We start from the raw sequence: 12,404 nt of genomic DNA on the forward strand, positions 1-12,404 counted from the left end.
ACCAGCGACGCTCACAGGAGCAGCGCGTCAGAGGGGGCGGAGTCTAGGAGACAGGAAACACGGGGTGCGTTCCAAACCGCATACTTTCACTTTTTACTTTTAGTATATACTGCAGCCAGATTTGACAACCTTGAGACCTCATATTATATATTCTATCCTTATATTCTATTTTAGTTTCTATCCTAGCTTTTATTTTTAGCTTGTTTTTATTTTCTAATCTTTAATGTTTTTATAACTGTTTTAATTATGTCTTAATGTTCTTTTGCACTTTGTCACAATGTTTTATGTAAAGCACTTTGAATTGCCCTGTTGCTGAAATGTGCTATGCAAATAAAGCTGCCTTGCCTTGCCTTGACTTGCCTCAAAAATAGTGAGGATTTCAAAACAAAAGCGGGGATCTATGGAAGTTTTTATTACAACAATTATAACAATTCTGTTTTGTTTTTTCTGTCAAACTTGACAGAAACAAAATCAAACTCATCAAACTAATCTTGGTTAGTCTTTCCACTGTTCCAATAATCACAAACTCTGGTTTTGGTCGAAATAAACCCTTAATTCATTGCATCAGATGTGAAAAGAAACAGCCATTATGTTCTCCTCAAAGGGACCAGACTCCATTGAAAAACACAGTCATTTCTTATTAGTCCATCTAGTGCCATAAAGGATCTGACACATGATCAGTTCTGCATTCTTCACTGCAGCATCATGTGCATCCCCTCTCTGCTCCTGCAGTCTGACACGTTTTTCAGCTGCCAGGGAGATATATTTAGCTTATTTACAGTAACATAAAAAAGCCGTTTATCCCCTATGGAAGTTTGTATTGTACTTTATTAATTGTAATCCACAGAAGACATTCCACACATGTGTACCATGATTTCCAAATATTTCACTATCCAAAAAACATGTATTTTTGTGGATAGTGACTTTACACAACACAAATACAAAAATACGTTTGTGGGTAGTGAAATATTTGCAGATCACGGTACATATTTGTGAATTGTCTTCTGTGGATTACAACTATTATCTGCAGATCTGTTGCGGTACCAATCGGACAAAATTCTGTAAACAAACAGGAGGAAAGTTACAAATGTCATGTGGCCCATAAATCCACAGGAAGCGATCTGCAAATGCGAAATAGATGCACAAATGTGTAGATATCACTTTACATGTAAACCTTAAAATACGTATTTACAGAGTAAGTTATGCGTTTTTGCAAATCGCCCTGTATTTTTGTGGATGTGACTTTACACAACACAAAACCAAAAAATACATGTTTGTGGATAGTGAAATATTTGGAAAAATCATGGTACACATTTGTGGAATGTCTTCTGTGGATTACAACTAATAAAGTCCAATAAAAACTTCCATAGGGGTCTGGGGGTCTTCTTCCTGCATTCATACACTGCAACGGCTTTTTTTATGTTAAATAAGCTAAATATGTCTCCCTGGCTGCTGAAAAACATGTCAGACTGCAGGAGCACAGAGACACATGATGCTGTAGTGAAGAATGCAGAACAGATCATGTTGCCATTTATGGCACTTGCCATCGAAAATACTACATTGTGACTTATTGACATACTGGGTGTTTGTCAAAGTCAAGGATGGATGGATGGATGGACTAATAGGAACAAATTCGAAATGACTGTGTTTTTCAATGGAGTCTGGTCCCTTTGAAGAGAGCATAATGGCTGTTTCTTTTCACATCTAATGCAATGAATTAAGGGTTTATTTCGACCAAAACCAGAGTTTGTGATTGTTGGAAGAGTGGAAACACTAACCAGGACTGGTTTGATGAGTTTGATTTTGTTTCTGTCAAGTTTGACAGAAAAAAACCCAGAATTGATATGCAGAACTTCAATGTCTCCACGGCAGCTGAAAAATGTGCCAGACTGCAGGAGCAGAAAAGGGAGAAACGTGATGCTGCAAGTTGCAGTTTCTTCCTAAAACCGACTGAAAAAGCAGGGAGGTGCAGGGAGCTCATGACAGGTCCGATTTTTGACAATCTGGCGCCCTTAAAGAAGCAATAGGCAACCACGACCACTCTCAAGGCTATAAAGGCCACAGAATTACATAACTTCAGTGTCCTGGCAGCTGAAAAACGTGTCAGACTGCAGGAGCAGAGAGGGGATGCACATGATGCTGCAGTGAAGAATGCAGAACAGACTGCAAATGATACAATCTTTGGAGGGTTGGGTTTCACTTGTGGTGAAGAGGCCAATTACGTCTCTGCAGGTAAGGGGGAGCCAAAATACAGACTTTCGGAACATCTTAAACCTCAGATTAGAAAGTAGCAGGATGTTTATGTCTGGGTTTACTCCAGGTGCTCAGGTTTCCTCCCGCACATTTCAAATTAGCAATAAAAAAATTTAAAAAATGGAATAAAAAAAAATAAAATGTCTAGACTTACATTTTCATTTAAAATATTTATTTTGTCTTTCTAAGTAAGTCATGTGACCACCACAAACTAATCTTTGTATCATGTTACAGTTGAGTCACAGTTAGATTAACTGATGCTCACATGACTGTGGTTTCTATGGCAATCTGGAAACTATAACACAACGTGATAGGGAAGAACTTGTTATACACAATCTGTACTCTTCAATTTGTTTCAATTAGTTAAATTACCAAAAAGAAATTGACACACAATAAATCTGCAGCTTTTAGGGCCCCTGATGAACAAAGTAATTGCATTTATTTAAAATCATACAGCAGCACCTGAATGAATGCAAGTCTATTTTTTGTCACTAGAGAGCAGTCTCACACAAGACTAGTCTGCACTACTGTCAGGGTTTATGGATGGATTTCTACTGGCATCCTGCAGCTGCCACGCGCTCCTGACGTTCCCAGTGTGGATGAGGCTTTATATAATCTGTGTAATCCATATATAATTTGTTAATTTGTTTGTTATATTTTAGAATTACTAATCCGAATCTGCAACGTAACTACAACTATCAAATAAATGCCGTGGAGTAAAAACTAAAATATTTCCCTCTTAAATGCAGTCGAGTAGAATTATAAAGTAGGATAAAAAAGAAATACCGAAGTACAGTATGAATACCTTAAATTTGTACTTGAGCACAGTCCTTGATTAAATGTTCTTAGTTACTTTGCACCACTGAAATAAGGCAACCATGCCCATAAAACCCCCCAAATAAAGCTTTTAATTTCAGACCTATACTGCATGCTATCCACCTTTTTTCAATATCTTAAATGCATCAGCTGTTTTTTTTATTTATTTGAAATAATCTTGTTGCACATGCTCATGCTGGCGTTTACTTTGATGTGTTTTATTTTTGGGTCATTGAGTCACACTGTGGCTCATGAGAATCATCTTACGTTAGACTGCTCTGAAATACACTTTCCCAAACCAAGGTCACTGCTATGAAGTCAGCAGCCCAGAGGCTCTCACATCCCTGCATGAGGAGAAACTACTGTATTTCTCTTTATTCAGCTACAGCTGTGACGCTCTGGCAAATAATAAAATACCAGGTCTGGAGACGAGATAAGTAATATTCAAGGTCAAGGTTGCTTTTATGGTCTCCCGAAAGAAAAACTTGTCTTAGACTGAAGCATAAAAAAGATTATCCTAAACATATGACTTGCCTCAGACAATAAATAATTTTGCCAGTATAACTACCATATTAAAAAAGTGTGAAAAAAATATGAAATTACAAAGTTCATACGTAGTATCATAGAAAACTGTAAAATGTACAGTATATTCAGGAAATTACATTTTCCTCCTACCCTCTGAAACCAGACCGACATTACTTTCTCTAAAGGACCAATATCTTCTAGGAAGGTAATTTCTGAAGAAATTGCCGTGTGAATGCTGGATGTTGAAAGCCTGACGCTGCCACTGGATTGCTGGCTTTAAAAGTTGAATAATATCAATAATGTATGAATGAATGAGATGTGGAATATTTCAAGGTTTGTTGAATAGCAAAGCCACTGCACTGCATTGTTGGCTTTAAACTGTAAGAAGATGGTGAAGTAGCAGGAAATATGTTGAAGGAATGCCAAAAAATGTGGCGGAATAAATAGAACATAGGTTGTGAATTACATACTGTACTGGAAATGTGTGACACTATACTAATTACAAGAGTTCATATAAACTTGAATGCTACAAAACACTGTGTTATAAGTTTCTCTGCAGTTTTTCCTGACATGATGAGAAGTGTGTTTGCAAATGCTCGTTTGGGCTTCATGAGACGATGAAAGTAACTGATTGTGAACATCCAACAGAAAAATTATCCCGCATTCTGTGTACAAGAATTCTGCACACTTACACTTCACATATCATTTATAATTTATATATGTAGGCAGACTAGACACATAATTTGCAGCAAGTCTTTGTGGCTTTATTTCACAATGAATGAAAAACCAGTTAACCAGTGACCAACTGTCACCCTGTCTTTGCATTGATTTATTGATTGACTGAAACATGTTTAATAAGGCTATTAGCATCTGAGAGGCCCTCGCTCTATTTATATGGGTATACTTCACATTTTCTCTTAAATCTACATTGTGGTAGGTTACATAAACAGAGACAACACCTTCATCCATGAGATTAGCTCAAGTCCACTTTTTTTCAGTTGTCAGCTGGTTTGAAGCTCCCAATGTCAACAACACACCCACATTTAAGGCAGTGTTAAAATGAATCAGGTGAAGCTCATGATACAGCCTGAAATCCTGTTAGCTGTTCATCCCGTACTGAATGCCGACCACATATGGACAACAACGCTTCCATCCATCAAGTTGAGAGGAATGCCACCACCTCCTGTCCCGTCCCGTTCAGCACTGCTCTTCCCCCAAAGATGTTGCAATGTCAGTCAGGTCCAGAGAGTCCACAGGTATGGGAGTTTTCCTGCCACTTTTCAGGCTCTGGCTGGAATAAACCTCTACAGATTTGGAGATGGAGTGCAGGGAGCATTCCTGGAAATATCCGAAAGCCTCCCGCGCGTGCTCCTCTCGGATGCTTTGCTCGAAGGTCTTGCGTTTGTGCCTGAACTCGATGACGGTCTTTGTGTAGGAGTTGAGGGTGGTGACTGATGCGCCCATGCAGCAGGTGAAGGACGCCCAGGCCATGCTGATAAAAACAACAGAGCAAAAGAAAAGAAAAAATTCACTTTGTAATTCAGCACATGTGGTGACTCTGCCGTTTGTGATGAAAAATGGTGAGCACCCATGTCGGGACACAATTCAAATTGCATTTAGACATTTTTCCCTCAATATTTTGTTGTTTGCGGAGATTACAATCAATCACTTGTAAGTCCTTCCGCTCCCCTCAAGCATGCCGTGCCACATGTGAGATCAGACAATCAAATCATCGTCTCGTGTACTTTTCACGTGGGTTGGCTAATGCCCACAAAAGGTCAAGAATTGTTTAGCTTCTAAAACAAATTTTCAGCATAATGTGCATATTGTAAAGGAGTGAAATATCATCCCCTTATACAATTCCAATCGCGCCTGTGTTGGGGCTTTGGACACCAAAGCCTAATCCTACCATAACATGAGAGCTTTGGGCTTTTTTCATTAGAGACAGTGATGCTGGGGAGAGGTGAGAGCAGAGCTACGATCAACTATTTGGGGCTGCTACATGGAAAAATGGAATCCCTCATCTAATCTCCTAATGGAGTTGACTTAAACTTTATTTATAGAGCGGTGCGTCATATGATATTGATGAGCGAACGTAGTACGATCTTTGGCTTCTACTGTGTGACTGTGGAGTCCTACCAGAAGGACCAGCCGTAGTCCCAGTTGTACGGCCTCCAGTCAGGTGGGCCGAGGCTGACAGTGACCTGGAAGACCTGTGTGTACATCACATGAGCCACCATGCCAAGAAGACCTGGAATAATACAGACAACATGTGGTTCAAATACAAAAATATACTAAATAGAATTCCTCAGAAATAGGATGATTTGTTTCCACAAGTACGGACGTATAGTTGAGCCACACAAATATGCATGTAAACAAAATAATGAGATGCTAATCTTGATAGGCTTAAATCCTCATTCAGAGTTTATCATGCCCTGATTACCACATGATGAGATATATTATGTTGTGCATATCTTTTATCAAGTTGTGTGGAAAGTGGAATCACAAACACGTGACTAAAGTGCATCACAGGCACTAAAAACAAAACACTCAAAGCCTCTCAGTTAATAAGAAATAACGTGTAACTACCAGAGAGCACGGTGAAGACGGCAGCAAAGGCATTGAGCTTGAGTCCATCGATGACGTTGCTGGAGTGGACCAGGTCTATACACATGAGGCTGAAGCCCACCACCAGCAGGACAATGTACAACATCTCAGAAACCAGCGACAGCCACAGCATCCCTGCAAAATGGGCACATTTGATTACAATAACATCAAATATTAACATTTTATATCATGGTGTGATATAACTTATATCCGTAGTCAGCCTGAGTACACAGTGTAGTTGTTTCATGCATGTCCTTTGAAATGGGCTGCTGTTTATGGTTGATAATAACTGTGAATCATTTTTTTAATACTAGTCTTAAAACACTGATATCTTTTGGACAAGTGGACAAATTAGATCTAATCCAACATCTCAGTGGTTCCTCGGGCAAGCTAATAGGGGCTGATGTTAACATGTCCGCACTGGTACACTGCTGATTTTCAGCTGATGTCAGAGCTCTCGAGTCCACTCCAAATCGTACTCAGCTTTCAAATGAATCAAGCCAAGCGTGATTGCATCTCCATTGCAGTCTCCCTCTCGTCTTTCTTCCTATTCAATTGCTTCGCAGAGAGGCGGGAAGTGCGTATTTCTCCAATGACAGCATCAACACAGCTGAAAATCCTAAAAGTCAACACCAAATGTGTGAATGTGAATGCTCTGTGTCCCCATGGTTTCATATTAAAAGGGCAATGCCCAAAATTAAAGTTAAGTGCTTAGTGAATTTGGGAACTTGGGAGTTAGAGAAGCAGACCAAACATGATGTAAGTACTTATAGGTATAAGTGTAAGTATTATGTATAGGGTAACAATCGCCCTCCATAGCTCAGTGGATAACTGTTGATATCATACCTTCATCAATAGGTCAAATTATTTAGAAAATGTGTATTTAACTTCACTGTTACGGCCGGGACACACTGCTCGCATGAGCAGCGCGTGGCGGTGAAAGTGATCGTTTGACCGTATATTGACATCATACCAGCAACATCACTACAGTTTCAATGTCTAGATATCTGTAGAATATGTCACAGACATGAAACAAGTAAAGATTTATTTTTAAATCAACACTTCCTGCATCCGTTTCAAAATAGAAGCCCTGAAGCATTTTTTTCTGTGGACGGAATTCCTTAATTTGTTAATAAATCAAGGCTTTTATTCTGAAATATTTACAGGACAGTTTTGTAGAGATGCAGTGGCTTGCTCCATGAATGAATAAAATACCAGGTTTTAATGTGGGTAATTACTATATTTATTATATTACTAAATTACAATATTTACAAATGAGCACACACTTCTTAACCTTTTTTCTGTCTAAAATAAATATGATATTTATAATGAAATGAAATGGACATTATGAAAGGCAAACTCTATGTAGAAAGAAAGGGCTGGCAGCAGCAGAGACGCTGCCAGTGTGGACGCCATACGTGTGAGAAACGCAGCATTTCAGCGAGGTAGCCACCCTGCGCTGCTCATGCGGGTGTTACGGTTTTGCCTTTGGAGACTGTACTTTACTGTCATTGTCTAAAGAATCAACTTAAAGGATCGGTGTGTAACATTTCGGGGGATCTATTAGCAGAAATAGAATATTCTCCACTAAACAGTAACTGTTTCACGGGAGTCCTTTTGGGACACTCACCTTTCTCTGATGGAGGGGCCAAGTCGATGAAGCTTCTGCACATCTCACCTAGAGCAGAAAAAAACAACATACTGTCATGACTTAGCACAGCACAGTAGCAGTGGCAGCTTTAGCCAATACCTTATGTTGAATTCACTATGTGGCAGTTCAGAAATTAGTGAGTACCCTGTTTGTGGAAGAGTTTGGAGAACATGCGAGTTGTTGAAAAGGTCAGAGGGGAGCGGTTTGGGATTAAACTAAACTCAATAAATAAATGCTCTCAGTACTGAGCTGACACAGGCCTCAGTCCAAGTTCTCATCTGTGTTTAATTCACAATTTCTGTCCAGGTGTGTTTAGCTGGATCGGCTTAGACAGAGTATGACCTCCTGCCCGATGACCACACAGCAAACAGAGGTCATAAGTTCCAAAATGAATAAACAGTATTTTGAATAAGAGGCATATGTCAGGAATGCAGCTTTTGGGGCTTCTGATTCAGTGTCACCAGCTGGTGTGTTGGCAACGCCGCTCAACATCTGGCTCTTGTCCTTTTGAATAAAAGGTACTTTGCATAGAATTACAATAGAATAGAGAAATAATTCTGAAGAAAAAATAGATGCATGGTAATTACACGCAAACTTAAACACAATGTGAGACGTACAGTAATAACAGCCCGTGTCAATTTAACAAACGGGATGTAAAAAAAATGACCCTTGACACGGCACATTCCTGCAGATGTGATGTTTTCCTTCTGTCATCTGTCGAGCGGAGCGTGTCGCTGGATTTGTTGTAAATGTAACACTTTAATCAGGTAGAAGGAGGGTGGCAACAGCTGTTTTGAGGAAAAACTCATCAAGGCCCCTGTTACATAATCCTTATTAACTCAAGCTGTCTCAGCCCCCCCCCCCCCCCCATCGTACAGCCACTTGATGAGATGTACTAGGAATTCCTTCTTGAGTAATCTCTGGTTCAATTCTAGTCTTGAGCGTCATAAACACATGAATTACGAGCACATTATGACAGGTATAGGCGGAGTGGTGTTTCTCATGTTGCAGTGAACGAACCACAGAAGACTAATCTGGCCTGATCCCACCTTTGACCTGAACTTTTCACACCTTCTTCTGACGCACGTTACCTTGGCAACTCATTCTACCCCTTGAGCCCTTTGTTATTCAATTACTTTACTCCAATGTGACCAAATTGCTTTCCCAGTGAACGAATGAAGCTTGCGCAATCTAGGGCTGTCCCGAATACCATTTTTTGGGCTTTGAAGCTTCGGTGAGAAATATTCGAAGGTATTCGAAGCTTCGTGGAGCAGCACGGCAGACTGACATGTTCCTCTGTCTGTCTGTCTCCATCTCCCCCGTTTCAGGGCCCGGGACAGCGCCACTGCCGCATTACTGTACACAAACACACCTCTACACACAACAAACAGCGATATCCGTCTGAGAATAACTAATAATAATTCATGTTAAATATGAATAATGTTGGATTATTCCTTATTGCATGGGATATTTTGGGATTCAAACATTATTATTACATACTTATATGTAAAAAATAAAAAAAGATTTAAAAAGCGAAGCATTCGAATAGTGATTTGGAGGTTGAATACCATGGCCACGGTCGAAGCTTCGAAGCATTCGGGTCAGCCCTAGTGCAATCACATTCTGCCCCTATCGAGTGCTGTGCAGCCACCCACTTAAAGCCTCGGCCCGAGTACAATACTGAATCTGAAGTGAGTGCCATCCTGCTCTCCTTTTTTTTTATTAACTTCAGACTGAACCTCCCACGTGCTGCTGTTTGCTCTGCATTTCATGCCACATATAAGCAGACTGATATAAATGGAAGGCGATTATCCTGAAATTGTCATGAAAGGGACTAAGTCAAAGAGAGCGACTAATCTGATCTAATCTCTGAATTGAGCGAACAGAACAGAACAGAGAGCCCCATTATGACAAATGAGGGAGTTAAAATGATGAATGAAATGATTTTCCATTTGTTTATAAGTGTTTTTTTTTTTTTTTTAAATGTGAATGGTGAGCCGCTGGTTATGCCTGCTGTCTGTCTGAGTAAACTGTGTTGATGACAATGATGATCTATTCTGTAACAATCAAAACTAGGGATGCACTGATCTGAATTTTTCAGTCCCGACACCGATAGCCGAGTACCGGTCCGATACCAATGTGGAAGTGACTGGGATTATTCTGTTATGTGTACGGCAACATCAGACTTGACTTCAATATTGCTTTTCTAATTTTGTAAAACAAAATATGTACAACAAATATATACATAGATATAATTTAACTGAATGATATTATTAAAATAATAAATCCTAAACCAGCAACTTAGTAAAAAAACATCTTATAAATTAACAGGAATTATAATTCAAGTGTAAACCTTTTTTGCAACAACAATTTTATTTAAAACTTGAACAGGAATTCAAATTCCATTATGTAATGTATATAAACATAGAATTGAACTAAATCGGCCCCATTGTCAACGATACCCGCTCCAGCTATTCGAGTCAGTATCGGCCCGATATCCGATCCGGTATCGGTGCATCCCTAATCAAAAGATATGGGAAAGGATGGAGTGAAATATGAGGGAAAATGCAATTTTATATACTCCCAAAAACTGTTAAAATAGCCCCAAATTGTTTGTTTTTTTAGATAGATTTTTAAATCAATGGTATCAAAATAAAGGTAAAAGAATTTGAAACCATGAGAAAACACAGTTTTTCAACATAAAGGCTTCTTTTTTTCAATCATTTCATCATTAAAAACTACTTCACTGGACAGACCAGGGAAGTTATCCTGCAATAACAGTCACTTAATCCCAGCAGCACCATCAACCATTGCAAAACATTGGCTCCCTGTCTCTCAGAGAATTGATTTCAAAATACTCCTGCTGGTTTACAAAGCACTAAACGGTTTAGGGCCAAAATACATTACAGATCTTCTGCTATGTTCTGAACCATCCAGACCTCTCAGGTCATCTGGATCAGGTCTGCTTAGTGTCCCCAGAGTCACAACTAAACATGCAGAAGCATAGTTCAGTTTTTATGCACCAAATATCTGGAACAAGCTCCCAGAAACCTGCAGGACCAACTCCAACTCTGACTTCATTTAAATCAAAGCTTAAAACTGTCCTGTTTGCTGCTGCCTTTAATTAAACCAGATAATGATCTTATACTGCACTAGAGCTTTAACTCTTGTGTGTTATTAATCTTTAATGTTTTTATGTTTTTATAACTGTTTTAATTATGTCTTAATGTTCTTTTACACTTTGTTGCAATGTTCTTGAATGTTTATGTAAAGCACTTTGAATCGCCCTGTTGCTGAAATGTGCTCTACAAATAAAGCTGCCTTGCCTTGCCTGCCACAATTAGGACATGGATATATCATATCTCATATAATAATATGTCATATAATAAGCAGTGAATGTCATCAAGTTACAGTGTCACATGGTGAGGTATAAAGTAGCCACACACACACACACACACACACACACACACACCTTCTCCTCCTCTTACTTTCATCGTGGATGTTCTCCTCGCAGGAATACCAGATGCCGGTGTGGAACTGTCTGAAGAGGAAGCGGTCGTCTCCGGTCTCCCAGCTGTACACCACCTTGTTGGGGTCGGTCTCGTTCACTCCGTAGTCGATGCACTGGTGCGTCCGCAGCTTGCTGCACTTTGGCTTGGGTACTCTCTGCGTGCCCACGCACCAGTACGTCGTGATGAACGCGGTGATGGAGAAGAACAGGGCGAAGAAGTTCAAGCTGACCGACAGAAAGCTCCTGCACCTGCGAGAAGTCTTCATTGTCCGTGAGGAGAAGGGTGCAGCGGCGCGAGGACGACCGGAAAGTTCATGGGTGATGGATAGAAGTGGAGGTGGAGTTGCACCACGAGCCCCCGGCTAATTTCCAAACACACCTGGTGAAGTACAGATCCCATGTGGCTCTCCACAGTTACCAAACATCTCCATTGATGGCGAGGATACCCACATGTCCATGCACACACTGAGACATCACAGTCTCACATCTCCACACGAGGGTTTTCTCTTTTACGCCCCACGAGAGTCCAGCCTATAGGACGTCACGTTGTCAAAGGATTTGTGGTCTCTCTCTGTGTGTGTGTGTGTGTGTGTGTGTGTCAATAGGATGCATCATCTCCCTCCATCTCTCACAACTTATCAACTGCAGTATGGAGGACCACCAGAGTCACCTAAATAGTAATAAAGCATTTAATTGATTAATAACTCATTGCACAATAAAAAAAAAGGCATTAATAAATGTGTTTACAAATGAATTTGTTAATCTATAAATAAATAATAATAAACTTTATTTGTATAGCACCTTTCCAAACATAGTTACAAAGTGCTTTACATAAGTTAAAATAGTGCAAACATCAAGATAAAAACAATACAGAATAAAAACATAAAAACATATGCTAAAAATGTACTAAATTACAAAGTATTTAATTATTTGACATTTTAATATGCAATGAAAAGAAGAATTATGAAAAAGAATTTACAAATTAAATATTAGTCCATCAATAAATACTTCAAATTCAAAAAGGGATTTACAAAAACGCCA

General features: G+C 39.5%; 1 protein-coding gene across 1 annotated transcript; it reads right to left on the bottom strand.

Moving 5' to 3' along the window:
* Positions 1 to 3,510: 3,510 nt before the first annotated feature.
* On the bottom strand, positions 3,511 to 11,942 carry LOC119484379 (germ cell-specific gene 1-like protein). The gene is made up of 5 exons (XM_037763181.1): positions 11,341 to 11,942; positions 7,832 to 7,879; positions 6,184 to 6,336; positions 5,734 to 5,845; positions 3,511 to 5,086 (listed from the first exon to the last, which is right to left on the bottom strand). Exons 1-5 carry the CDS (start codon positions 11,627 to 11,629, stop codon positions 4,792 to 4,794), a joined length of 897 nt encoding a protein of 298 aa, XP_037619109.1. The 5' UTR covers positions 11,630 to 11,942; the 3' UTR covers positions 3,511 to 4,791.
* Positions 11,943 to 12,404: the final 462 nt, after the last annotated feature.

This window comes from Sebastes umbrosus, chromosome 3, assembly GCF_015220745.1.
Source record: "Sebastes umbrosus isolate fSebUmb1 chromosome 3, fSebUmb1.pri, whole genome shotgun sequence".
In the NCBI taxonomy this organism is placed as follows: domain Eukaryota; kingdom Metazoa; phylum Chordata; class Actinopteri; order Perciformes; family Sebastidae; genus Sebastes; species Sebastes umbrosus.